At 46.3% G+C, this 27072-nt stretch overlaps 1 protein-coding gene across 3 annotated transcripts in view; it reads left to right on the top strand.

Annotated features, from left to right (window-relative positions):
• Nucleotides 1-17585, top strand: part of KEL (Kell metallo-endopeptidase (Kell blood group)) — a 30530-nt gene extending 12945 nt beyond the window's left edge. The window contains exons 6-18 of one of the 3 annotated variants that reach the window (XM_026660251.1): nucleotides 888-953; nucleotides 3665-3853; nucleotides 4682-4827; nucleotides 5278-5404; nucleotides 5998-6108; nucleotides 7528-7626; nucleotides 8208-8285; nucleotides 8799-8902; nucleotides 9504-9614; nucleotides 12188-12255; nucleotides 12657-12823; nucleotides 13495-13590; nucleotides 14961-17585. In XM_026660251.1, the coding sequence (XP_026516036.1) occupies nucleotides 888-953; nucleotides 3665-3853; nucleotides 4682-4827; nucleotides 5278-5404; nucleotides 5998-6108; nucleotides 7528-7626; nucleotides 8208-8285; nucleotides 8799-8902; nucleotides 9504-9614; nucleotides 12188-12255; nucleotides 12657-12823; nucleotides 13495-13590; nucleotides 14961-15137 (1539 nt within the window). In that variant the 3' untranslated portion in view covers nucleotides 15138-17585. Of the gene's footprint in view, nucleotides 1-887; nucleotides 954-3664; nucleotides 3854-4681; nucleotides 4828-5277; nucleotides 5405-5997; nucleotides 6109-7527; nucleotides 7627-8207; nucleotides 8286-8798; nucleotides 8903-9503; nucleotides 9615-12187; nucleotides 12256-12656; nucleotides 12824-13494; nucleotides 13789-14960 lie in introns of those variants that run through there. The other 2 variants (XM_026660252.1, XM_026660250.1) reach the window with 2 other exon arrangements.
• The last annotated feature ends 9487 nt before the right edge of the window (nucleotides 17586-27072 follow it).

The raw sequence follows: 27072 nt of genomic DNA, 5'->3' as shown, positions 1-27072 counted from the left end.
GTAGGGGGGAAGAGGCAGTGGGGAAGGCACGTTCCTTTTTTTGTTTTTTTGTTTTTCCTTGGCGGCGCTCCGGCTGGGTTTTTTTTGTTTGTTTGTTTGTTTTGTGCTTCAGCGGCGCTCCAGCCGGTGGTTTTTTTTGTTTTTTGGAGGGGTTTTTTGTGTGCTTGGGGCGGCGAGAGCCACCTTATGATCCATTATATCCGAATTTGCATTATCGTGGGGCGTGTTATAGCGGGTTTCCCTGTATTTGAAAGTGTAGAAAAGCATCCAAAATATTTAATAAATTTCAATTGGCATTCTATTGTTTAACAGTGCAATTAAAACTATGATTAATTGTGATTAATTTTTTTATCACAATTAAGTTTTTGAGTTAATCGTGTGAATTAACTGTGATTAATTGACAGCCCTAATAATAAAAGAGATATACCTATTTCATAGAGCTGGAAGGGACCCTGAAATGTCATCAAGTCCAGCCCCCTGCCTTCACTAGCAGGACCAAGTACTGATTTTGCCCCAGATCCCTAAGTGTCCCCCTCAAGGATTAAACTCACAACCCTGGATTTAGCAGGCCAATGCTCAAACCACTAAGCTATCCCTCCCCCTCCTACCACTTGCCCCTGTATCCAGTGAAGACTAACCAATGTAGCTTGAATTTAAATGTCAAATACTCACAGCAAACTTCTTGCAAATGATCTGGAGACCAAAAATTAAGCCTAGAACTGTTTGGGGGACACTTCTCAATAATAAAATCAGTTTATGACAATCATAAGCTGCTTGCAGACAAATTATTGAACAGATAAAGAAACAAAAGTCATTGAATAAATTATTTCCCCATCTCTAGTGTTTCTGGCATTAACTAAGTGTTTTTCCTTCACTCCTTTCCTCAGATTGACCATCCTGAGTTTGAGATGCCACCAGAGAGTGACTACAATGAAAAAGCAAATTATCCCGAGGTACCCTATCAGAGGCCTACTGGGTTCAGGGATCTACTTTGAAATGTCCCCTGATTTGGATTGGTTTGTGAGTGGTGATCACATGTGCTCAGTGTCTGATGAGATCATGGGGCTATTCCAGGGCTTGTCCACACTAGGACAGGATGGGGGGTTGGAATATTTTTAGCTAACAGGTTTTTAAGTCCTGGTGTGGGAAGGGCATGTTGCATTTTTTTAATGTGTTAGCTTGTCAAGGGGAACGTGGTATACAAAAAACTTGTCCTGATTATACTAGGACTTTATAACCTGTTAGTTAAAATGTGACACATTTCATTCTAGTGTGGATGAGAGCCCTTGGAATCACCTTTGAATTCAGTCCAGAAAATCCAATTCCATTTAGTCATCTCGTCTTCTTCATCTTTCTGAACTGGATCAGCTGAATTGGCTGCAATTTACTAACTGTGGGTCTTTCAGAAGAGATCTTAAATACCAAAGTTCTGTCTTCCCACCATGGATGTTTAAGATCCCCTGATAATCCAAGTACAAACAGGAGTCTGGTCTGCTATCTCCGTCCAAAATTTCCATTCTGTTTGTCTCACTCTCTGGATTGGCTCAGAACTGTCAGAAAACAGGGCAGACACCCCAAACTGGTGGTGTATTCTATAATTAGATTTCACCAAGCCAGTAACAAATGTGCACTCCTGGATCACTACACCATCCTTACCATGGAGTCATAGCCTCTCCAGTCTACCTTGCCACCCAGACAAACTGGACTTAGTGATAAAAGGTTATAAGTCCAAAACGATAGCAGTTGATATAATAAACTACTAGTTGCCCAAAAGTCTTTTCAGGGAACCCAGATGTTTCTGGGGATCGCCACTTTGCATTTGGCATCTTCCCTCTAAAAGTCATAGAATCATAGAATATCCAAAAGTCCAAACAGTCAGAGATGACGATTATTCCTTTGAATCGGTATTTATAGTTTCTGCTCACAGAAGACAATCTGAATAATAGAATCATAGAATATGAGGGTTGGAAGGGACCTCAGGAAGTCATCTAGTCCAACCCCCTGCTCAAAGCAGGACCAATACCCAACTAAATCATCCCAGCCAGGGCTTTGTCAAGCCTGGCCTTAAAAACCAATAAGGAAGGAGATTCCACCACCTCCCTAGGTAATCCATTCCAGTGCTTCACCACCCTCCTAGTGAAAAAGTTTTTCCTAATATCCAACCTAAACCTCCCCCACTGCAACTTGAGATCATTACTCCTTGTTCTGTCATCTGCTACCACTGAGAACAGTCTAGATCCATCCTCTTTGGAACCCCCTTTCAAGTAGTTGAAAGCAGCTATCAAATCCCCCCTCATTCTTCTCTTCTGCAGACTAAACAATCCCAGTTCCCTTAACCTCTCCTCATAAGTCCTGTGCTCCAGCCCCCTAATCATTTTTGTTGCCCTCTGCTGGACTCTTTCCAATTTTTCCACATCCTTCTTGTAGTGTGGGGCCCAAAACTGGACACAGAACTCCAGAAGAGGCCTCACCAATGCCGAATAGAGGGGAATGATCATGTCCCTCGATCGCTGGCAATGCCCCTACTTATACAGCCCAAAATGCCGTTAGCCTTCTTGGCAACAAGGGCACACTGTTGACTCAGATCCCACTTCTCATCCACTGTAACCCCTAGGTCCTTTTCTGCAGAACTGCTGCCTAGCCATTCGGTCCCTAGTCTGTAGCAGTGCATGGGATTCTTCCATCCTAAGTGCAGGACTCTGCACTTGTCCTTGTTGAACCTCATCAGATTTCTTTTGGCTCAATCCTCTAATTTGTCTAGGTCCCTCTGTATCCTATCCCTACCCTCCAGCGTATCTACCACTCCTTCCAGTTTAGTGCCATCTTCATGTCTTCACCCACCTGGGCCAGTGAATTTCCATTGTCAAATACAATGGCCCTTGCTTTGAAATTAGCACTCTTCTTCATTTACATTTCCAAGGCTCCAATCATGTTTGATGGGTAATTTAATTACAGGGATATACATAATGTAAAAGGTAATGTAATAGCAAATAACAATCCTTCATTAGTTTTCGTGAAGTTTACACATCAAGTACATTCTCATTTTAACACTAACACTTTTGATCTAGGGTTATCTAGTTACAGAGATATACATAATGTAATGTGATAGCAATCAACAGGTTATAGATAAGCAAAGACAATACCACTAACATTTCCTTTGTGTGTTCACAAATGAATTGGCCTGATTACACTACAATACCTTTGACACTGCTTTGATTTCTATTAACATATGACTGAATTAGCCTGCAGCCCTGTCCTGAGCTGGCACCAGGGAAGACATCATCACACTGTTCACTGGTGTTCAATATTGCTTCTTGCAATTAAACAGCTGCCTCCTCCCACCCCAAAAGTAGCTGCATTTCAGTGCTAAAATGATCCCTATATTTAAATCATTTGTAAAGTGTGAGGGAACTATAAGCTATTATTTCTCATTGATAATTCAGTTTTGTTCACAGATCCAACAGCCCTATTCAGCAAACCTTGCTCCAGGCAGATACACAGGAACATTGGGATGAAAGGGGTGGTTTGTGCTGGTGAGATGGTGGGGAGCAACCCTTGAAAGATTGAGGGTTGTGTGGGATGATCCAGGTGAATGGCTGGGCGGGTGGGATGGCTCAGATCCCAACTCATAGCTTTTGTACTGGTGATGGGTTTTAAATCACAGGTTGTCCGTGTGTATTTCTCATACCTGATGAAGCTGGGGACACTGTTGGGAGGGCCACAGAATGTTACCTCCACCTTCATCTCCTTCGCCTTGTCCTTCATCTCCAACCTCCAGAAGGAGGTCACCCCACTGCAGAAACGGCGGGAGAGAGGGATGCTGTTCTATCACACCACTATCAGGGAGCTGCAGGTGTGTGTCTTGAACTTCCAAATGAGAGAGGATGTGTGGAGCCCCTTGCAGGAGCCCGGCAGAAATTGCCACTCTCCTGCCTCCTAGAGTCTCCTCTGCCACTGAATTATCAGTTTCAGAGGGGTAGCTGTGTTAGATGTATCAGTAAAAACAATGAGGAGTCCTTGTGGCACCTTAGAGACTAGCAAATTTATTTGGGCATAAGCTTTCGTGGGCTATAACCCACTTCATCAGATGCATGGAGTAAGAAATACTGTAAGCAGGTATAAATATACAGCAAATGAAAAGATGGGAGTTGCCTTACCAAGTGGGGGATCAGTGCTAATGAGGCCAATTCAATTAGGGTGGATGTGGCCCATTCCCAATAGTTGACAAGAAAGTGTGAGTATCAACAGAGGGAAAATTATTTTTTGTAATGACCCAGCCACTCCCAGTCTTTATTCAGGCCTAATTTGATGGTGTCAAGTTTGCAAATTAATTCCAGTTCTGCAGTTTCTCGTTGAAGTCTGTTTTTGAAGTTTTTTTGTCGAAGAATGGCCACTTTTAAGTCTGTTATTAAGTGTTCAGGGAGATTGAAGTGCCCTCCTACTGGTTTTTGAAGTTACAGTTCTTGATGTCTGATTTGTGTCCATTTATTCTTTTGAGTAGAGACTGTCTGGTTTGGCCAATGTACATGGCACAGGGGCATTGTGCACATCTACCAATGTGATATATGCCATCATGTGCGAGCACTTCAATCTCCCTGGAGACATTCCTATTTTCCCCATTCAGTCCTGGGGATAGGCTGGGAAGTCATATTTCAGCATTTCTGTTTGGCTTTACCTTTAGGAAAAGGCACCCGCGATCGATTGGCTGTCATGCCTCCAGGCAGCCTTCCATCCTGTGCAGCTGAACATCTCCCAGCCAATCGTAGTGCATGACATGGATTATTTGAAAGGCATGTCGCGGATTATTGGAAAATGGCAGAAGGGGAGGTAGGAACTGATGTCTGATACTGTAGCCATTGTGCCTTGAGGAGGCTGTGATAGCTTCAGGTATCAAACTAAACCCGAATGGACTTAGTCAGTGTTCAGATAGGAGATGGCCAAGGAAACACTAAGGCACTGCAGAAGCTCAGTGGGTGACCCAGCAAGGCTATTCCCACTTGTAGTCATTAAAGATTCTATGGCACTTTCTGCAAGCTTTGACCTGTTTCCTGGCCCAGTTCCAGCTCAGGCAATTATATTCTGCCAAACTAAATTCTTCCTGCAGTTCCAGACAGAAGTACTGTTAATCACTCCTTGTCTTCAGCTGTTAAGTGATATTGCTGTTTGCAGTTAAACAGCTGCCACAGTTTACCCAAGATATGGATGCATTTAGTACTGGCTGAAGTGATCCTTATATATTAGTCCCTATAAATGTGCTGCTTTATGTCTTTTCCCCAGTGTCCTACAGATCTATATGATCCTCTGCTTGGTTGGAAACCTCTCCCCAGCCCTCGACAGCCGGTTCCAAGATGCACGCAGGGAGCTGTTTGAAAAGCTGCATGGAAAGACAGGGGAATCTGGGATGGTGAGTCACCTTCCCTTCAGTTCCCCCAGCTCCCAAGGCAGCTCTGTAGATGCTCTACTCCCATGGCCACCCCCACTGGCTGCTGCCCTGATCTCTAGTCCTCGAAGTAGTTTCTCATGTTGGAGGGACAGTGGAAGGACATGCTGACCAGGATAGCAGCATTACTTCCTATTTCCCAGCACTTTCCTCTAGTGATGATGCCATGGAGGAAGCCAGCCCTGTACCTGCTGCACCCATGGAGTCCAATCCACACTAAGAGACTTCCACAAGGACAGGGGTTGGAGAACAATATACAGATGGGCAGGTTTCCTTTTTCTGTCCCTTCCAGCCAGGATATGAGTCCCCTCCACTTGTGGAAGCGAAGAGGGTGAACCAGCCTTGAGTTCTATGGTCATGTTTTCTGAAATGCTCAAAGGCTTTTAGAGTTGATAAAAATCTAAGTAAAATAAATTAAATTCTTGATTATTTGCTATGATCATTACTACACATGTATACATATTTCTCTGTCCCGCTCTCTTTCTATGTGTTGTTCTGCCTTCCTCCTCTGGAACTTTGTTTCTCTCTCTCTCTCTCTCTCTCTGCTTCTTTCCCAGGTACTGGCCCATCGCTGGAAGAAATGCCTGAGTGACACCAGCACCTTCTTTGAGCCTGTCCTTGGGGAGATGATTGTGCAAGAGATTTTCCCTCAAGAGACAAAGGAACTCGTAGGTATTCTTCTTCCTCCACCTAAACACAAACTCAGCTTAATTTCCTTCTCCTCTTTCCATTCTCACCTGATACACTGTCAAGGTCAGGTCACTTCCTTATTCCTTACAAATGTCCCATCATTCTTTGGGAGTGAGGTAGGTTATTGGAGCTTCAATACACTTATTGCGAAAATAGTCAGTACTAGGATCGCAGTCTTTATCCTCATTTCTTCAGTAACAAAGCAGAGAGTGGGGGCCCCAGTACTCATGCATGACCCTACACTAAAACAAACCACTGTGTGCAGCCCCAGCACTCATATAGGACCCTACAATAACAGATCAGTGCATGCAGCCCCAATACTCATGAGTGATTTTATAATAACAAACCTGTGCTTGCAGGCCCAGTACTTATATGTGACCCTACAATAACAAACTAGTGCATGCAGCCCCAGTAAGTGCAGTTCCAGCACTCATTAACCATCTCATGATAACAGACTAGCATGGATTACCCAGTACTTGTGAACCCAGTACTGTATTAACAGACCAATATGCCAGGGCTTCTGAGTGGGTCAGTACTAACAAACAAGTCTGCGTACCCTGGGGAAGGGGAACCTTTTTGCTAAGGGATCAGATTTCCATTTCCAAGGTTATTAGCACAAGCACTGAATTTATAAAGGGTTTGCACTGTGTGAAAAATGCCATGAAAAAATAACCCAGGGACATGGGACAATGAGAGACATTAAAGAGGGAAGAGCAATGAAGAAGCAGAGAAGAGAAAGAGGGAAGAAGGACACAGGAGAGCATGTCAAACTACAGCACTCATCTTCCTTGTAAGGGCATCAGTGAAGTGAATTTGCTGGGCTTCCTCCAGGGCAGAATATAGGTTCCACTATGGGAGAAGTGTATGTGTGTGTGCACATGTGTGTAGTGAAGCCCTGAACTGATTGATTGAATCCCCCTCAGACACCACCAGCAAAGAGGAGGGTCAGATTGTATAATAGAGGGAGCTGGAACTAAATACATCCTGAATTTTCCTTTAATTCAAACAAAGGGAAAGAGTCTAGAGTAGATCCCATCCCGTGTTAGGAGAGGAGAAGTCTAGGACTGAATGAACAAGGGATTGTGTTCTCCTCTCACCTAAGCAGAGGCAATGGGGAGATGAGGAGAACAGGGCAGGGTTAGGGGAGCAGTGTACAGGGACAAGCCCATGGCTGAAAGGAAGTAAAGGACGAATTCCCTTCGCACTCCCTGGAAAGAGAGATCCTTACCAGGGCTGGGTTGTAGCTCAATTTGTGGAGCATAGAGAGAGAGTAGCCCAGGACTGAATAAACATGGGCCCTGTTTGCTCCCCTCTCCTCTCAGAACCAGATATGGTATTTCTTAAGGAGCAGCTGCTTTTCTGTAGCCCTGAGTGTATCTCTCTTTCCCCCTTGGCAGGCTGAGAAGATGTTCTCTGTGGTCCGAGATGCCCTCAACAATCGGCTGGATCAGGTGGAGTGGATGGATGAGCAGACCCGACAAGAGGCCAAGGACAAGGCATGTGTGGAAGACACAGGTCACTGGATCCTTATGTCCCAGAAGCCCCTGGGAAGGGATGGGTGTCTGCACCTGCACATACTTTGACATGTGTTCTCATGTACATGATCCTACATGGACACTTTTATACATACCTGCTCAACACTTCTAGGTGGATACACATATACCAGCATATGCACATGGTCATACACTGACGTATATATGGAAAAGCTCAGTGTTTATCCATGCGCACCCACAGCTGCACACATGCCAACATATATGAGCACCAACAAGCTTCCACATGGAGGGAGATAAAAAAGCACAAAGCTGTCCTGGTGTAAGCAGCTGCAATTCCATGGGCTTCATTAGAGCAGCTGCTGTTTATATCAGGTTTGCATTTGGCCTTATAGCACTGATTTGGGAAAGGAGAAGAGCAAGGGGAGATGTGTTACCTGGAGAAGTCAAATAGGACAGCTCTTATTTTTACAGAGCTAACTTATAAGTCCTACTTACCCTGCCCTGAAACACATTATAGGGACATTCAAAATATAAGGAATCCTCTTGATTATGTGTATTATTTTATTTTATTTTAATGATTTAAGGTTTCTAAGCTTCAGGTGGAAATTGGCTATCCAAACAGCATCCTCCAAACTGCTGAAATGGACCGGGAATTCCAGGATGTGAGTTATACAATGCAAACATACCTGTCTCGTTACTGGTAATATACCTGTTCCATACCCAAGGGCAACTTCTGCTGGAGGGGAAGGGAGCAGAGCAGACTCCATACAACTACCATACCTTCTCTTTTCCCTCCAATGTCTTGTTTTGAAAGAGGTTGGGTCTGGAGAAACTGGGAGGTCCAGCCAGTGCTCTTGTGTCTTTGCCTACTCTGCCTCCTGTTGGGACAGGAGAAGTTGGGGGTGGCACAGTTCATCCCCCAAAGATTGCGTGCTCTGCTTTGCTTGTGATAATATCTCCTGCAGTCCTTTTCCACATCTTAGGTCGGAGATTTTGAGGGTTGGGAGAGAAAAGAGAGAATATTTGATTGTTTGTTTTTTGATTAACCCCATTTTCTGCCCTGTTTGGTGTTGTCTCTTTTGCCTCGTCCTCTTTCTGATACTCATCTCTCTCTTGTTGCTCTCTCTCTTCTGTGTCCTTTTAAACTCGCTCTCATTGCCTCTCTCTTTCCTTAGCTGGAGATACATGACAATACCTTTTTGCTCAATGTGGTGGCCTGCCTGAAGGCTGTGAGGGAAAATTTCTCCCTGAGGCTCCTTCATCCCCACCTGCAGGATAAGTATGTGTCAGCTGACAGGTGGTGGGGATGATGTGTGGTAGGGGACTGGTTATAGGATGTATATAGGCAGTGGAGAGGAGGTATAGGAGCAGCTGATTGGACACAAAAGAAGATATAACAAAAACAAAAGGATTTGAGATATAGTATAGGAATGGGCCAAGACAGTGGGGAGGAAATTTGCTCTTGTGGTTAATGCACTGAGCAGAAAGTCAGACAAGCTGGGTTCATTTCCCTGTTCTGCTACATACTGCCTGCATGACCCTGAGCAAGTCTCTTAGCCACTCTGTAAAATGAGACTACTAGCTGTGGCTTACCTGACAGTGGTGTGGGGAGGGTACATCCATGAATGTTTCCAAGGAACTTAGCTATGGCAGTGATAAGTGCCTAATAAATAAATAAAGGCAGATACAGTGTTTGTATTGAACACATGAGGCTCTGAATAATGTGAACCTCTAACTCTGCCTCCTTGCTGTATGGGATTGCACTGGGGAGTTCTTTCTCTATGTCACCACCATTCCCACAAAGGTCCAGTAGGGAGAGAGATCAGGAGACGGTCCCAAGCCGTTAATAGTGGGTGTTCTCTCTCTTTTTCTGCTTCTAGTTGGGAGGTCTTCCCTTGGTCTGTCCATTCCTACTACTCATTGAGGCGCCACGCCGTGGTCTTCCCCGCGGGAATGTTCCGCAGCCCCTTCTTCCATGCTGAGTTCCCCAGGTACGGAGGGGCTGCAAAGCCACCAGCATAAACCTCACCCCTTCCGCATGCTGAGTTTCCAGCATACTGTTTCACTGCAAAAGGCCAAAAGGGGGGAGGGAGGGTCCTGCTCTGACTGAACTCAGTGGGAATTTGTCCACTGGCTTCAGTGAGAGCAAAATCAGAGCCTAAGTGCTTTCCATGTGGGGCTGAGATAAGCCATCTCTCATCTGTCACTGAGTAACCTCAGGCTCTTACCCTGAGAATCAGGCTGGCAGTTTTCCTGTCCCTCCCATGCAGGCAGAATATAATAGAGCAGAAGGAAAAAGACATAAGGCTCATCAAGACAGGCTACAACGAAGACAGTTCCTGAGCCCACCTCGATATTGAGTCACTCAAAGATGGAGATATATTGTTTTCTAGATTCCAAGACTAAATCCTGTGAAACCTTTAGGCAATCTCCTGTCCAAAGTGTCTTCAAATGGATCAAAGACAGCTCTGCTCCTCCTCTATAAAAAGATCACCTCTACTAAGCAACCATTTCTTAATTATTATTTTTTTTGCATTATGAGGTTTATATGCGTTCCTGTGAACCATCGAACAGTACAATTCTGTTCCTCTGTTATAATGAGAGCATCTCTGTTGAGCAACCAGTGTTGTCATTAAGTGGTCATTTAAGACACATCAAACATTGTGTGATGTCATTTTTTTTGTCCCCCAGGAGAAAGGTTTGCAGAGGGAGAATAATCCCAGACTCATTAAGTTCCTGTACAAAAGTAGGCTCTCACTAGGGGAAGGAATGAAACAAGTGGTCTGATCAATATAATAATTCTTTTTAGTCTATGGTGAAACTTACACCTCCTATCTGTAGAACACCCATGTGCCCTTGATGACTCATAAAACTCATAACAGGATTAAGAATGGGACACAGCTGAAATGAATAATGGCAAGACAAATATACTTTTCTAATGCTATGTGCTTCCGCTTAATGAGTGAGTCACTTCTGAATCAGCAGATCTGCCCCCTGTATTCAGTCTGATCTGCTGACTAAATTGACTGTGAGGGAAGTAAGTTTGTTAACACTGTTAGCCCAGCAGAGCCAACAGTTCAGAGAGAGAGAGAGCATTAGATTCAGGAGTCAGACATCCAGGGTGGGGGGGGGTTCCCCCCAAAATGCAGTTTGGGGTTGACAAAAATATTTCACAAATTCATTTTGAATTCTCCAAGTTGTTTCAGTTGAAATAAAAACAAAAAAATCGAAACATTTTGTTTCAACATTTTTTAAAGCAAAGTTTTGATTTTTCAATTCTAAATGACTTTTCATTTTGAAATTTACTTTAATTTTATTAAAGAAACCTTTTTAAAAAACTGAAAATGAAACATTTCATTTCAGGTGGAACTGAATGTTTCATTCAATACAAAGCAGATATTTTTTTCAACAGTTTGCTAAAAAAAAAATTAAAATTAAATTCTGGTCAACCCTGAAACAAAAGTTAGTTTTGATTTTTCAGAATGGCCAGTAAACTGAAAAATCAGTTATGCATCCAGCTGTAGTTGCAGATAACCTTTAAAATGTGAACTGAGTCTGCAGAACTCTTAAAGCAGCCGCTGTTAGAGAGATGTGAGTTGCTCCTATTCATTTCAGTGACCTGTTAATTCTGAAACGTAGTGACGATCACTACGTACATGTCAATGTTCTTTGCTTTTTCATTATTGATCAATGCATGTAAGAAAGGAGAGGGATGATCATACTGTGGAAATTTGACTGTGAGTGGATTCATTCTGGTGTTTCAAATGGGCGGAGCTTGGTTTGTGGGTGGAATTTGTAGGAGTACCACAACTATTTCTAGTGAAACCCCTGATTAGATTACTATCTTGCGCATAATTAGCAGACTTGTTAACAAACATCCAATTGCAATTGTTCACTTGTACAACCCCATTATCTTTACCCTCAGTTACCATTTGTGCAACTCTTCAGCTGGCAATGGGGTTGCACAGATGTCACTAACCTGGCATTACCATGTCACTAACCTGGCATGAGGACAGTGGGATTCCACAATTAATGAGGGCAGAATTTGACTTGCAGAATCTTTATTAATGATGAAAGGATATGAGCTAGAAAGAATTCAGCTTGACTCTCAGGGTATGTCTACACCAGAATAAAAGACCTGTGGCTGCCCTGGGTCAGCTGACTCGGGCTGTGGAGCTAAAATTGCTGTGTAGATCTAATATTCAGGCTCAGGCTGGAGCCTCCAGCAAGCCCAAAAGTCTATACAACAATTTTGCAGCTGTCCAGCAAGCCCAAGTCAGCTGACCCAGGCCAGCTATGGGTATTTAATTGCTATGTAAACATAGCCAGGGGGAATTGGCAGTGCTGATAGTTAGAAGAATCATACCTTTGCTTGCACATTACTGAACATGTTGATCTGGAATAACAGAGACGATAAGCATGCAGCCCCTGATACTGGTTTTACACCATCACTTGGCAGAGTAGAATCACACTTGATGGAGCAGGACTGTACAGAGAAACCCTTGCGTCCCCTGCCTCCTGCAGGCTTGGCAGCTGATACCTCTTTACATTCTGTGTTTTTCAGCGCTGTGAACTTTGGAGCCATGGGAGTCATCATGGCACACGAGCTGCTTCACGCATTCTATGATTACGGTGCGTATTGTGAACCATTCAGGGGTGCTGGAGCTAGAGGTGCCAGGGATGCAGCAACATCCCCTGGCCTGAAGTAGTAATAAATAACCAAATACATGGTTTCCACTTTCAGCACCCTGACTATAAAAATTGTTCCAGTGCCCCGAACCATTGCTGGTAATTTATAATAGAGTCTGTTCCCTCTGCTCACTGTCACAGACCTCAGGGGTGTGTTCACTCTGGAGAGCTCAGGGGAGCTCCTCCAGGACCTGCTCCCTATTTAAATGTGTAGTGCAAAGATGGGTTTGGTAAATTCAAAAGACTCAATCACAGACCATGCTCATTACTAATGGGAGTAGTGACTGAATCCCAGTGGACACTGGTATTGCATTTACCTTCCTGGATTTCCCTCTTCTCCACAGTGGTGCTTGAGAGCTGTCCTAGATGCAACAGGGATGCATTAGTGCGGGGTACAGACTGCCTGGTGGAACAGTATGAACGCTACTCTCTGCAGGGCCTGAGAATCAATGGCACTTTCACCCTGCTGGAGAATGCAGCTGACACAGGAGGACTCGCCATCGCTTACCAGGTATCACAAGCTACCTGCTGTTGTAATCTTGTAGTTTCACACAACTCTGCCAGTACCCCTCAACCTGCCCTGCCCTGCAACCCCCCTACTCTGGTCCTGTCTTGGTCCTGTATGAATCAATACCCATATCTATGAAGCTGAAAGTTCTCTGTAGAAGAAAGTTCCTTTTCAGGGAAGTTATGAGGTTTAATTAAATAATGTCTGTCACATGCCTTCAGATCTTTAGACAGAAGGTACTAGTGATATGCAAAGCATGGCAAGTATTTTTTGAGCATGGGTGACTCAAGTTGAAATGGTTTTCATTCAATTATAGTGCATCAAACTGCATCATCTTCTGACCCTCTGCTGCCACTATGTGGTATTCCCTTGAATGGGAAGCACAACAGTTAGGTTGATAGGAAAGAGGGCAGGGATAAGCCATCTCAGAGAGCAAGGAGATGAGATGGGAAAGAAAAGGATACTACACTTTCTCAGTGAGTGAGTGGAGTGATGGATGTCTGTGTCCCAGCGTAAGAGCTCCGGGGCAGCACCAGCGGACAGCACCAACATCCACACTGGGAGGATGCAGGCTCCTGATTTCAGCTCTCCGTTGTGAGTTAAACTTTAATGATATTTGTGGGACACAGTCTGAGATTTTTTATTTTAATTTATCTGTCCCTCTTTGCCCACAGGCCTATAAGAACTGGCTGAAAAAGCACAAACAGGAGAGGAATTTACCCGGGAGTGGACTCTCACACCATCAGCTCTTCTACATCAGCTTTGCCAATGTAATGAACACCCTGCTGATCTTATTCATCTTGTCTGTCTCAGCCCATCTGGCCTCTTTTAATGTATCTTCCTCTCATACTTTCTCTCTCTGGTTTGTGTGTCTGATCATCACCATCTCCCTTCCTCCTGGTCTGAGTCTCTCTCCCTACTTCGCAGCGCTGGACTGCTCCCTAAATGCTGATCAAAGGCCTCACTGAAGACATACATCTTACACTGGGCTCTGAAGCGATATCAGACTGTCAAAGGGACCAAGCACAACAGTCTATCTACTATCCATCATTTAAGGTTTATCTAAGGCAGCAGTCACTGGAATATCTAAGCACCCTTGGTTATGATGACTGATGATAATGAAAGAAAAGAAAAAGAATGATATTTAACTTGCCCGTCAAAAGATAATGTACTTATCTGGGAAGAGTGGGCAAGAAGAAATTTAGGTTTGCAGGAAGGAAAAGACAGCAAGAGTGAACCAGCACTGCCACCATGATGGGCTTTAGGGACAGAGCTGATCAAGTATTTTGGTGATAGGGGTCAAGTACATGGATGGATGGATGGAGTGAGATTTTTCAGGTACCTTCCTCTTCTCAAGTTTAGGATTTATACATAACCAAACTCTTGAGCTGCAAGTGAAGTGCACTTCATAGATCACTGGTGTTATGTTCTCATAGAGATTCAGGGATCATAGAGATCAGCCATTGTATTCCACACTAGCTGGAGCTTCAGGGTGCTTATTGATGGTAGGCTCCTGAGAAGAGTGCAGAAGAAGGTGATCCAATCCTGAGGCTACAAAGTGTTGGGTCACTCTGGTAAGGTCTGCATTAGAGAAGGGATGTGGCAGCTCTAGGACCAGCTGTCAGTGAATGCAGGCAGGATTAACCAGAGTGATCATCTGGGCTTCCAGCAACAGTGATGAGTCCAGTATGACCCAGACACTGCAAACCACCTGAATAAAGGCTGGACACTCCCCTCCAAAGAATGGCATATTCACAGCACTACCTGTCCTATAGGTGCTTCCCCTGCCAGCCAGCATAATTTCTGCCTTGTCGGGGCTGTGACTAAATTAACACACTGAAATAACATAGTGAAGAGTTTAGAACAGATAAATATGGATAGATGGAACTCTTCCCGTCTACCATGCACTAGGAAATGGCAGTATCCAGGTGTGAATAGAAGAACATGTAGATCTGAGTGTCATCCTCTCTCCTGGCACTGTTGTCCAGCTTATCTCTCTGTCTGCCCTGTCTCCTCATGCTCATGTTGTCCAGGAAGGATGACAAGCTGGAACCCTGCAGAACCTATGTGAGGGCTTGTGGGCAAGTGAGCCTTTGGGATCATTCTTAAATGCTGACATGACTGTTTTGTTTCCCTCCAGGGGATGTGTGGGCACCAGAGCCCCGAGAGACTGCGAGCCTTCCTGCACAGGGACCCACACAGCCCACCACCACTCCGCGTCCGTGGGCCCCTCAGCAACAGCCAGGACTTTGCCAGGCATTTCCACTGCTCCAGCACAGCACCAATGAATCCAGCCTTCAAGTGCCACATCTGGTAATCCACATGGAGAAGGAGGGGGAGAGAGAGAGAAAGCTGGAGACTGGAGCTGTAGAATTCATCCCTGCTGAAGAATGGCCTGCCCTCACACAAAGACATTCTGGAGCCTAATCCATTCCTCCCCATCCCTTCTTCTCATCCTTTTCCCCTGCCATTGTCAGCAGGTCATGGTGGCAGAAGGTTCCAGTTCGGGTAGCAGGAGGGAAGAGAGGCTAAACATAGCAGCCAGTACAGTGTGTGCTACTCCTCAAATGCTCCCCATGCTGTGCCCCAATTAGGCAAAACTTGCCCTTCAGAGTGTGGGGGCACAGGCTTGCAAGGTAAATAGATAAGCTACAATCATTAACAACTCTGGGGGGAACCTCACAAGTCCACATGAACACCTCCCACCCTGGACCACCAGGGATAGAAGAACCCGGATCTCTCACTCTGAAATCACACGGGGGGAGAGACTCACTGGTTACCGCTTCCAGATGGGAAGATGAGACATTTAATTAATGTACATTGCTAAAAAACCCACCTAGATATGTCATGGCACACCTGTCTTAGTGCCCCCAATATGAGTGGGATGGTCCTGGGATTTTATCTTATTTTCTGCTACTGAGCCTAGTGTCCTGGATCTGACCTGTCTAGCTCTTTGGGATTGTTTTCCCCCCTGGTTATTCTTACCTCTGACCACTAGGGGCCTGGCCAGCTTGAATGGAAAGCTCAGTCCCATTAACTTCACTGGACTTTGGATCAAACCCTAGATACCACTCCTCTGATGCAGCGGTTGCCTCTCTTTTCTAATTGCTCCCCCTGCTGACTTCTGCTGAGAAGGAAGTAGCAGCAGCAGCTATTCTCAAGCTTTTTCACACTCAGAAGAAGGGGAAGAGCATGTTCTGGCCTAAGGAGAAGAAAGGCTGGAACAGTGGAACCCCTTCTGTGGAGAAGAGGAATGGGGGAAGCAATGCATGGACAGGACAGGGAGTGGAATCTCAGGAGTCAGTGACGTAGCTATAATGTTGCAAGTAGTGAAGTTCCACCAGAACCATTGAGTTATGAGGTTCTGAGGGACTTCCAGATGGAATGGCACTCCGGCACATCACTTGGCCCATAGGGTGGCAATGCCGCTCACACAAATTTGGCTCTCACCCTCTTTGGTGGCACTTCGGCGGCAGCTCAAAGAAGAAGAGAGGGACTGAGGGACTCGCCGCCAAATTCCCTCCGAAGATCCTGCCTGGAGCCAGCCCCGGTCAGGAGGCAATGGGGTGTGGGAGGGTGTTATGTCCCCCCCAAGATGTTAGAGATTCCTACTAGTTGCCCCCAGTTACTCCATATGGAGATAACAGATAAGTCTTGTTCCTTCTCACAAAAAGGCATCAGGTTAGGGTGACCATATGTCCCATTTTGGCTGGGCCAGTCTCTTTTGGCCACAGGTGGGTGGCAGAGGGGTCTTGGGCTGGCCCCACATGTGGGAGAAAGGGAGGCCTCGGGTTGGCCCCACATGGGAAGGGAGGAGGGGGTGCCTCGGGTTGGCCCCGAATGGTGTCCCTTTTCCCTTTGGGAAAACATGGTCACCCTACATCAAGTTAGCTATGGCTGGGGCCTGTTTAAGGAAAGGTTGGGATGGTAGGGGATGGTTTCCAGGGTTTATGGGAGCCTCCAGAGGTCAGCCTCCAGATTTTAGAATGCTTTTCCAAATACCAAACTGCTTTTCAGGAATTTTTGCTAACCAGATTGGGTAGTTTTGCTGCTGTTATGTTTTTGTGACATAGTATTATTGTAACCAAATATCATGTAGTAATGCAGTGTAGGGGGGAAAAGAGTAAAAGATGTAATGGATTTCAGGAGCAGCAAGAAAACTAGCATATAAGAACATTTCTATGTTACTAAGAACAGCCTGAAAACTATCATTTTGGAGGCCCTGATAATTAGACCTATATTTAAAAAAACAAAAAACCTAAAATTCACTAGAATTGGCAAGACAACCCTCCTGCAGCTCACAGGCACCTGTTTCTTTGTAAAGCTGTCCCTGGGAAATTTTTTAAATGCTGGGAGCTATTTTATTCTGACCATTATATTACTGGTGTGGTGATTCTTTGGGAGTAGATACTGGTATTGGGAATGAGCATCAAAATTAAAGCTGGAAAAGACCTATTAATTGTCTTAATTCCTCTCACTGTAACAATTAGCCAGGGTTGTGGAGGGTTCTAAATCTTTGGCAATTTTTAAATTAAGACTGGATGTTGTTCTAAAAAACAGGAATTATTGGGGGAAGTTCTATGACCTGTTTATACAGGAGGTCAGACTAGATGATCACAATCATCCCTTCTGGCCTTGGAATCTATGAATCCAGTGCCAACCAGTATAGGCCAACACAGTATATTCTTCAGGAGCACTTCTTTTGAAAGACTGTACTATTCTCACTGATTAAAGGCCAAACAGAATGTACGTGAATAAAAGGTTCCTTACCTGTGTTGTTATTAATAACTCTTTTGACTGAAAAATTATAATTGAAATAATTTTTAAAAATTAAATGTACTATTTACTATTAATGCTGATTGATTCATTTTTGAATTTCACTTAGTATAAAAGAAATTGGGGGGGGAGGGATAGCTCAGTGGTTTGAGCATTGGTCTACTAAACCCAGCATTGTGAGCTCAATCCTTGAGGGGGCCACTTAAGGATCTGTGGCAAAATCAGTACTTGGTCCTGCTAGTGAAGGCAGGGGGCTGGACTCAATGACCTTTCAAGGTCCCTTCCACTTCTAGGAGATGTGATATCTCCATTAATTTATAAAAATAGACTGGTGAATTTTACTTTTTTTTCTGTCAGTTTTATTTTCCAGCTCTCAAGCACTGCTGTAATATCAGAGTTGCAAATGCTGCAGGAGAATGTTTAAATCCAAACTAAAATCTGTATTCCTTGGAGTGAACAAAGAAAATCTTAGAAACATTTCTACTAGTCTTAAGAAAATGGTGTATATCAAACTCACAGTTTGATATAAGTAATAGCACCTATGTTGGTGATTTTCATGCGCTATACAAAGAGGGTTTAGATATCATTATCTTTATTTTACAGATGGGGAAACTGAGGCACAGAGACACTAATGACTTAAACAAGATTACACAGCAGGTCAGTGGCAGAGATGAGAGAATAAACCATACGTGAAATCCTGGCTCCCTTGAAGTCAGTGACAAAACTCCCTTATGACATTAATACGGCTGGATTTCACCCCATGTCTTCCAATTCTTACTCCTGTGCTTTATCCACTGCATGACACTGACTCCCTTTAAAAAAACAACCTAATATTATATATTTAAGATTACTTCCAATGAGAAACAAATTTGGATTTGTGGGGTTTTTCTTTTGTTTGTTTGCTTCCTGAAAGTGTTGGCATTTCCGCCTCTGTCCCCCCCCCCGCCCCCTGATTCATTGATATGGAAAGAGTTTTTGGTTTTTTTACTCTAACTGTTTTAAACGATTTGTTTGGTTGTTGGCGGTGATGCTTTTGTTTTTTTAAACATCTATTTAACTAATTCAAATACCTGAATAATCAGTGTGAAGCAAAGCTCTTGTAGATAGGGCACACCTTGCCTTTCAAGTATGTGCTGTGAGATCTGAGAATCCACATATCCATGTCTTCCAAGAAAGACCTCCAGCAAAACAGGAAAAGCAAGACTTTATTTTCCTGGTATTTCTAAGGTTAAAAAAAAAAAAAAAGAAGGTGGTGAATACTTTACAGCTTAACTACACATAGAGTTATTCAGGGACAGCTATTATTGAATAACTCCATGTGCTGACACACCCTTACTTGGATTGTAAACTCTAGGGAGGGCTCCCGTTTTGTTCTGTGTCTGTACAGTGCCTAGCAATGGACTCCAGGTTCATGACTGGGCGCCACCTTAACAAATCCTGTTAGGCATTTTTTTGTCCCTCATAAAGAAGAGCACAAGCCCCAATATTGCTATCCTTTGCAGGTCACTCTTAAAGTGTTTACTGATTCCACACCCAAACTTTTCCTCTTTGTTCAATTTTGTTCCACTAATTCCTAGTCCAGTCACCTCAAGAAAGACTCCCTGAAAAATACTCCTCTTTCCTTTGCATTTATTTCCTTCAGATACTACAGCCTGACCTAATGAATTGGGAGCAATATATACTGGGAATGATTCAGCTCATGGTGGATTTTTTTATAATTGGTATCTCAAAGTGTATTTAGTTATTTTACTCATAATTTTCATAATCAAAAAAAGATTTTGTTATGTCCCCAACAAACCTATTTTTTATTATTTAAACTGATTCTTATAGTAATCTACATTGAGCTCTTTTTTGACCTTTTTAATACCTTGTTAATCAGGGGAAAAATATTTTCTCTGGAATGTTAGTTGAGAAAAATGTTTGTCATTCAGTAGTTTCTTCTCCAGCAATGTACGCAACATAATTGTTTAACCTCTTTACACTGCTGCTCTTTCAAAGACAGAAACATCTTTAAATTTGGACTATTTTTGGCCATTACAGAGTCTGACTTTATTACACAGGACATAGTTGGCCTGTGGAACTCATTGCCTCAACATATTATGGAGATGCAGAGTATAGTGGGGTTCAAAGCAGGCTGATACGTATCTGAGTGAGAAAATATCTGCAGTGACATTGGATAGGATCAACTCTTAGGATCAGACCTACTGGTTTATGGATAAAACAAACACTAGCTGCCTGCATTAAGAAATACCTTCCCCTGTAAGCATATATTTGTATAGTTATGGTGGAGTGAAGCATCTGGTAATGGCCCTTGCTGGAGACAGAATACCAGACCAGATGGACCAGCTGCTTCCCTTTGTGTAGATAGTTCCTTTCATTCATTCTCATGTGAACAATCCATATCACTGATTTAACCATTAACATACTTGGAGCAAGTCACTCCAGATCCTTGCGCCGGGTGGACCATTAGGTATTTTGGCTGCCACACTGTAACTAGGAACTGGGGCCTTGGCTACACTTGCCGATGTACAGCGCTGTGAGTTAAACCTGACTTCGTGCAGCTGAGTAGGGAAAGCGCTGCAGTCTGTCCACACTGACAGCTGCCCAGCGCACTGTCGTGGCCACATTTGCGGCAATTGCAGCGCTATTGGGAGCGGTGCATTATGGGCAGCTATCCCACAGAGCACCTTTTCCCATTCTGGCGCCGTGGGTTGTGGGAAGGGGGCATGGGTGCGGGGGATTCTGGGTCCTGTCCCAATGCCCCGTGATGCATCGCTTCGCATCCCAGAAATCCCTTTGTTTCCGTCCACCTTTGGCGCCATCTTTCAACGGTTTCAGAGTGCAGCGCGATCTGTCTGCGGGAAATGGAGTCCGAACTGCTGAGGCGTATGCTGACGAGTCTCGCCAGCACGTCACATTTGGCTGTCGAACTATTCCTTAAGATCCAAAGTGACAGTGAGAGTGAGGGTGAGGAGTCCGACGATGCTATCGAGCCGCGTAACGCGTACGATACGAAATTGCTTGTGGCATTCACGGACATACTCAGCACCGTGGAAAGCCGCTTTTGGGCTCGGGAAACAAGCACTGAGTGGTGGGATCACATCGTCATGGAAGTCTGGGATGACGAGCAGTGGCTGCAGAACTTTCGGATGAGAAAAGCCACTTTCATGGGACTGTGTGAGGAGCTCGCCCCCACCCTGCGGCGCAAGGACACGAGATTGAGAGCTGCCCTGCCAGTGGAGAAGCGAGTGGCTATTGCAATCTGGAAGCTGGCAACTCCAGACAGCTACCGGTCGGTCGCAAACCAGTTTGGAGTGGGAAAGTCGACCGTTGGAATCGTGTTGATGCAAGTTTGCAAGGCCATTAATCGCATCCTACTCAGAAGAACCGTGACTCTGGGTAACATGGAGGAAATAGTGGATGGCTTTGCACAAATGGGGTTCCCTAACTGTGGAGGGGCGATAGATGGGACGCACATTCCTATTCTGGCACCACCCCACCTAGGATCCGAGTACGTTAATCGGAAGGGGTATTTCTCTATGGTTCTCCAGGCGCTTGTGGATCACCGTGGGCGTTTCATTGACATTAACACAGGCTGGCCCGGAAAGGTGCATGACGCATGCATCTTTCAGAACACTTGGCTGTTCAGGAAGATGCAGGCCGGGACTTTTTTCCCAGAGCGGAAGATCATGGTAGGGGAAGTTGAAATGCCCATTGTGATCCTTGGAGATCCCGCTTACCCGTTAATGCCGTGGCTCATGAAACCCTACACAGGGAGACTTGACAGCAGCAAGGAACGGTTCAACTACAGGCTGAGCCGGTGCCGAATGACTGTGGAGTGTGCCTTTGGCCGTTTAAAGGCCCGCTGGCGATCTCTGTATGGGAAGCTGGACTTGGCTGAAAACAGCATCCCCGCGGTTATATCTGCGTGCTGTGCCCTCCATAATATTTGTGAAGGGAAGGGTGAAAGCTTCACTCAGGCATGGACCTCCGAGGTTCAACACCTGGAGGCTGAATTTGCACAGCCAGAGAGCAGGGCTATTACAGGGGCCCAGCGCGGGGCTGCAAGGATTAGGGATGCCTTGAGGGAGCAATTTGAGGCTGAAAACCAGCAGTGATATCTGGTGCCCTGCACAGGAGTGAAGTGCAGTAGTTCCAATCTTTAGGAATCAGTGTCTGCTTAGCAGACAAGCAGACTTGCAATGCCTGTTTAGTTCCTGGGCTACGTCTTCACTACCCGCCGATCCGGCGGGTAGCAATCGGTTTATCGTGAAGACGCGGTAAAATCGATCCCTGATCGCTCTGCCGTCAACTCCGGAAATCCACCTTGACAAGAGGCGGCAGCGGAGTCGGCGGCAGCGCGGCAGCGGTCGGCTTTCCCCCGTCCTCACCACCAGGTAAGCCGACCTAAAATACGCAACTTCAGCTACGGTATTCACGTAGCTGAAGTTGCGTATCTTAGGTCGGAACCCCGTTGTAGTGTAGACCTAGCCTTTTACTTTATGCAATAATAAAGAATGTTTTCAAAGCCAAAGAATCCATTTATTGAAAAGAAAAAAAATTATTTATTGAAAAGAAACAAGGGGGTGGAGTGGGGAACAGTACAATCACAGATTCGCATATGTCCTGTCTGGTGTGCTGTGCAGTGAGTGCTGCACTTCAGGATAGCTATACTGCATGGTGATGGGGGTTGAGTGCAGAGGGTAAGGGTCGTGGTTTTCAGGGCTGGGTGGTGAAGATACTGGTGTTGGAGGCAGCGGGTGGCGTGAAGAACACAGAAGTTGGGGAAAGTGGGTTGGAGGTGACAGTGGGGCACAACGGAAAGAGTTTTGGGACAAGGGCTGTGGAGGGGGTGGCGTTTGCGTTTGCGGTACTGCTCCTCTTTCTGCATGGCTACCAGCTCCTGGATAGCATCTGCTTGGCACTCCAGGATGCTTATGAGCCTATCAGTGCTTTGCTGCCGGTGCGCGGTGCTTTGCCGCCGGTGCGCTGCATTTTCCTGGCGGATCCTGCTTTCTCTCTCCCTCCAGTCCTGTGCTTTCTCATTCTCTTTAATAGATTGCCGCATCACTTCTTGCAGCATGTCTTCTTTGCTTTTTCGCGGTCTCTTCCTGAGTCTTTGCAGTCTCTGAGCAGGCGATAAGAGGGACGGCTGAGGTCTCAAGGTTGATGCAGCTGTATAGGCAAAATGCAACTTTTAACAGAGGCAGCATTGTTCATACCAGACAGAGTAATGATCCCCCCCGCACTTAAGGAGTAGAAAACACACAGGGTCTACACAATAGCATAATTTTCCCGTCTGAAACAGAGCACACATATCCCACGGGAGCCTCACAATGGTGAGTAAGGGGGACTGATTGTTTCAGGGCTGCACTGTCCTCTGGGTTTCTGTGCCTTGGGGAGAGCGAACAGCTTCAGAGGGCACCTACACTGAACACTGTCCCAACATTTTCCACAGGAGTTCGTCCTGGATGATATCTCGCTGCTGAGGGTGACCTGGGAAGCAAGGGAGGGTATTCTACTGCAATGCGGCTTCCGCCCTGGCCCATATGCAGCTTGCCTGTGTGCAGCAATGGTCCCCCCTCCCCTCGCGGCACAGTGGCGCGGACACGTTAGCCTGGCTGGGACAAGGACCACGGCGGCTCTCCCGATAAACCTGCGCAAACGCATTGCACACGTTCTGGATGAGACATTCGAGGAGATTACCGAGGCCGATTACCGCGATGTGATAAACCACATCAATGCACTATTCCGCATCTAGGCATGCATGCCTAACCCTCCTCTCCCAAAGAGCCCGCACCGAAAAAATTCCTTCCCGAAAAAAAAACTGCTTACCGGGAACCTGCTCTTCCGTTTGTCCTCCACCAAGTACCGGCCGCTGCGACTGGCTACCTTCCTCCTGGCTCGAAAAGAGTTCCTGGCTGCATGGCTCCAGGGATTCCGGGGTGTCTCCATCAGGCCCACCACCATCACTCCTGTTTTCCTCCTCCTCCTCCTCCTCTTCCTCCTCCCCCCGCCACACCGGCTCTGAAGTGTCCATGGTGGTGCTCGGAGTGGAGGTGGGGTTAACCCCAAGTATCGCATCCAGCTCTTTGTAGAATCGGCAGGTCGCGGGGGGAGCACCCGAGCACCCGTTTGCGTCGCGGGCTTTGCGGTAGGCATTCCGCAGCTCCTTCACTTTAATCCTGCACTGCAGGGCGTCCCGGTCATGGCCCCTTTCCATCATGTCCTTTGATACCTTCCCGAAGGTATCGTAATTCCTACTGCTGGAGCGCAGCTGGGACTGTACAGCTTCCTCCCCCCAAACACTGATGAGGTCCAGCAACTCGCCATTCCTCCATGCTGGGGCTCGCTTGGCGCGTGGAGGCATGGTTACCTGGAAAGATTCGCTGATAGCACTCCACGCCACGCCGGGCTGAGCAAACAGGAAGGGGATTTTTAAAATTCCCGGGGAATGTAAAGGGTCGGTCACATAGTTGGTTACCTGAAGCCAGGGCAGTAGAGTTTGAACTGATGACCAGAGTGGCTAGAACAGGCATTGTGGGATACTGTCGAATAATTCTGGAGGCCATTCACAGCGCATTGGGCGGCCACACTGGCGCCGCAGCGCTGCAGCAGCAGCGCTGCACTCGCTATTCCTCTCGGAGAGGTGGAGTACATGCAGCGCTGCAACCACGGAGATACAGCGCTGCAAATGCCTTGTCAGTGTGGACGGGGAGTGAGTTACAGCGCTGGGGGCGGCTTTACAGCGCTGCAACTCGCAAGTGTAGCCAAGGCCTGGGTCTCTGTCATCTTAGCAGCACCAGGTGAGAAAGGAATCAAGACTGTGACCCATAGGTAGGTCTCCAGCATGGCAATGCAGTGCATAAGCCCCTTTAGAGTCCCCTGGCCCAGCTCACTGGGGAGTGCTCTGCTCTGCCATAAAAAGCAGATGGGAGATAGAGGATGGAGATCCTGAGATGGGGAAGTCTGGTTTATAAGAGATTCCACAAGCTTTGGATTGAGGGTTTATTGAGGGTTCTCAAGGGGGTTGGGAAATGAGACAGGTCTGGGTGATGGGGAAGGTGCTTGTTGATGTCACTTGGTTCACAGGTTCCCTGGGGTGTGAATAGTGAGGAAAAGCACTGCTGCTTAGTAGGCAATCATGAAACGCAGGTAGACATTCAGGTTGTCTTCATCCATGAGCATGGCAATGATTTCTGGTTCTATGTCACGCATAAAAAAAAGAGCATGATGCTGCCTGTGTTCAAGGAGATGGCCAGATCCAACAGCAAATCCTTCACCACTGCGTTCCTCAGTCTTTGTGCATCCTCATTCTGCACCATGTCAATCACCTCCATGCCTTCCCCTGTTGACGAGGCCACAAAGGTTTCTTCCATTTGCTCCCAGCCTGCAACCCGAGAGGGGGACATAAGCTCTCCTCTCTGCCTCTCTCACTCCTCTCTGTCTCTTTCACTGTCCATCCTATCTGTTCTCTCATTCTTCTTGGTCTCTTGCTGCTTCTATGTCTGTCTCTCCTCTCCTCCCACTCCTTTCTCCATTCTCTTCCTCAATTCATCCTCATCCCATCTCCATTCTCTCACTCCTTCACTCCCTTTCTGCATTCAGTCCCCTCCAGCTCCCCAACTGCTTCCCTTCCTTCCTGTCCCCTTTTCTCTTTTCTGAACTCCCTACCCTCACTATCCTTCCTCTCCCTAGATGTCTCCCCTTAGCCCATCCCTCACCATATTGTTGTCATAGCTGCCAAATTCTATGTAGCTCCTCGTGTGACGTGCTTATGGATGTGTGTGAAGTGAGTGAACGTTTTCTACACCAGAAAAATCATCTAATGCTAATAAATGAATGCCACACTGCCATCCGAGGCTATGAAGGTGCTCTCACCCACCGGTGACCCAAGGTCATTATCCCTATTTTATAGATGGGGAAACTGAGGCAAAGAGGAGGGATGAGACTTGCCCAAGGTCCTACCGCAAGTCAGTGGCAGAGCTGGCAATGGAACTCAGGAGTTCCAGGCCTGTGCATGAGCCACATGACTTGTCCCTACAGCATTTTCCCTCCTCCCTTTCAACCACAATCTCTCATCTAGTCCCTCCCACCTTTACTTCTTCATGATTGGCCCTCTCTCTCTCTTTGCTCTCACCCAGTCCTTTCTCCTCCCCTTTTCCACTGTCTCTCTTCCCACAGGGATCCAGTGCCCCTCTCCCAGAGCCCTTGCTCCCCCTGAACTTGTGAACTCGGTCCCATCTCCCTCATTGCACAGAAGGCTGCTGGAGGTGGAATGTGGTCAAGCTCACAGCCTGCTCACCTCTCTCTCCCCATGTGAGGCAGGAAGCAGGGAGGTCAAGTGAGGGTGGGGCAAGGGGAGGAAGCCTTGGATGCCTGTTCAGAGAAGCTCTGAGAGCAACCCCTGCTGGGAAGGGGAGCTGAGCGGATAAAGGGGAAACCTTCTCCCTGCCTATGAGCGGCATTTCAGCTGGCATGATTGAGAGAATGGTAGGATTGTATCATTTAGTAGTTATGACTCCTGGATGGGTCGTCAGCAGCGGGGAGCAAACCTGAGACCTCTGGATCTTAATGCAGGACTGCTGCCTGAACTAAAAGACAGCTTTTTCAGCAACAGTTGCAGCAGGCTTACCAATTTCTAGTATCACTCAGAGGCCCTGGCCCAGAGCAGGGCCTCATTGAATTGAGGCATTGCACATATAGATAACTAAAAAACAAGCTCCTCTGATATCCCCTCTCTTTATAGCTACCCTTCCCTAATGCTGTCACTCCTTATCACCCTTCTTCACTCCCCATCCCATTCCTTTTCCCCATTCATTCCTCTTTGCCAACCCCTATTCCCACTTTTCTATCCATTCCCCTCCCTCTTTCTCCATCTCTAGCTGTCGCCTTGCACCCTCCCTTCTTTTTAATCCTCACACTCTAACCCCTCCTTCACCACATCCTTTCTTCCTTCCCACTCTGCCATCTTCTCAGTCCATCCTCTCTCCCCATTGGCTCTCCACACAGGAAAGCCAGAGACAGCCTCTCTAACCTGGTGGTGGGCTCCTTCCCTCAAGCTTCCTGTCCTTGACTCCATGGAGCATGGTCTGGCTTTTTGATGGTATGAAGGCATCAGAGAACACGAGGAAGTGGGTGGCCAGGAGTACGGCCAACAGATAGATGGTGTACCGCAGGGAAACCATCAGGATTGGATCACCCCTCCTCCACCTCTCCCGTCCAGCAGGAGATGCCTGTACTCATTGCCCCTTGAATTAATGAAGGACTCAGGATCCTCCTGGCAGACTGACTCCAGCTCAGGGTGGGCTATGATGTCATCAGGCCCTTGTGACATACCATGATGTCATACTCTGTATACATCTGCCCTGTGAACAGGAGGAGAGATGGGGGGAACAGTCCCCTTCAGAATGGAGCAAGGACTCACAGCTAACAAGAACCTAGAATGTGGAGAGAGTGGGAAAGCACTTTGGGAA

This window comes from Terrapene carolina, unplaced genomic scaffold, assembly GCF_002925995.2.
Source record: "Terrapene carolina triunguis isolate 2854851 unplaced genomic scaffold, T_m_triunguis-2.0 Scaffold740, whole genome shotgun sequence".
In the NCBI taxonomy this organism is placed as follows: domain Eukaryota; kingdom Metazoa; phylum Chordata; order Testudines; family Emydidae; genus Terrapene; species Terrapene triunguis.
This window is presented reverse-complemented; position numbering and strand designations above follow the sequence as displayed.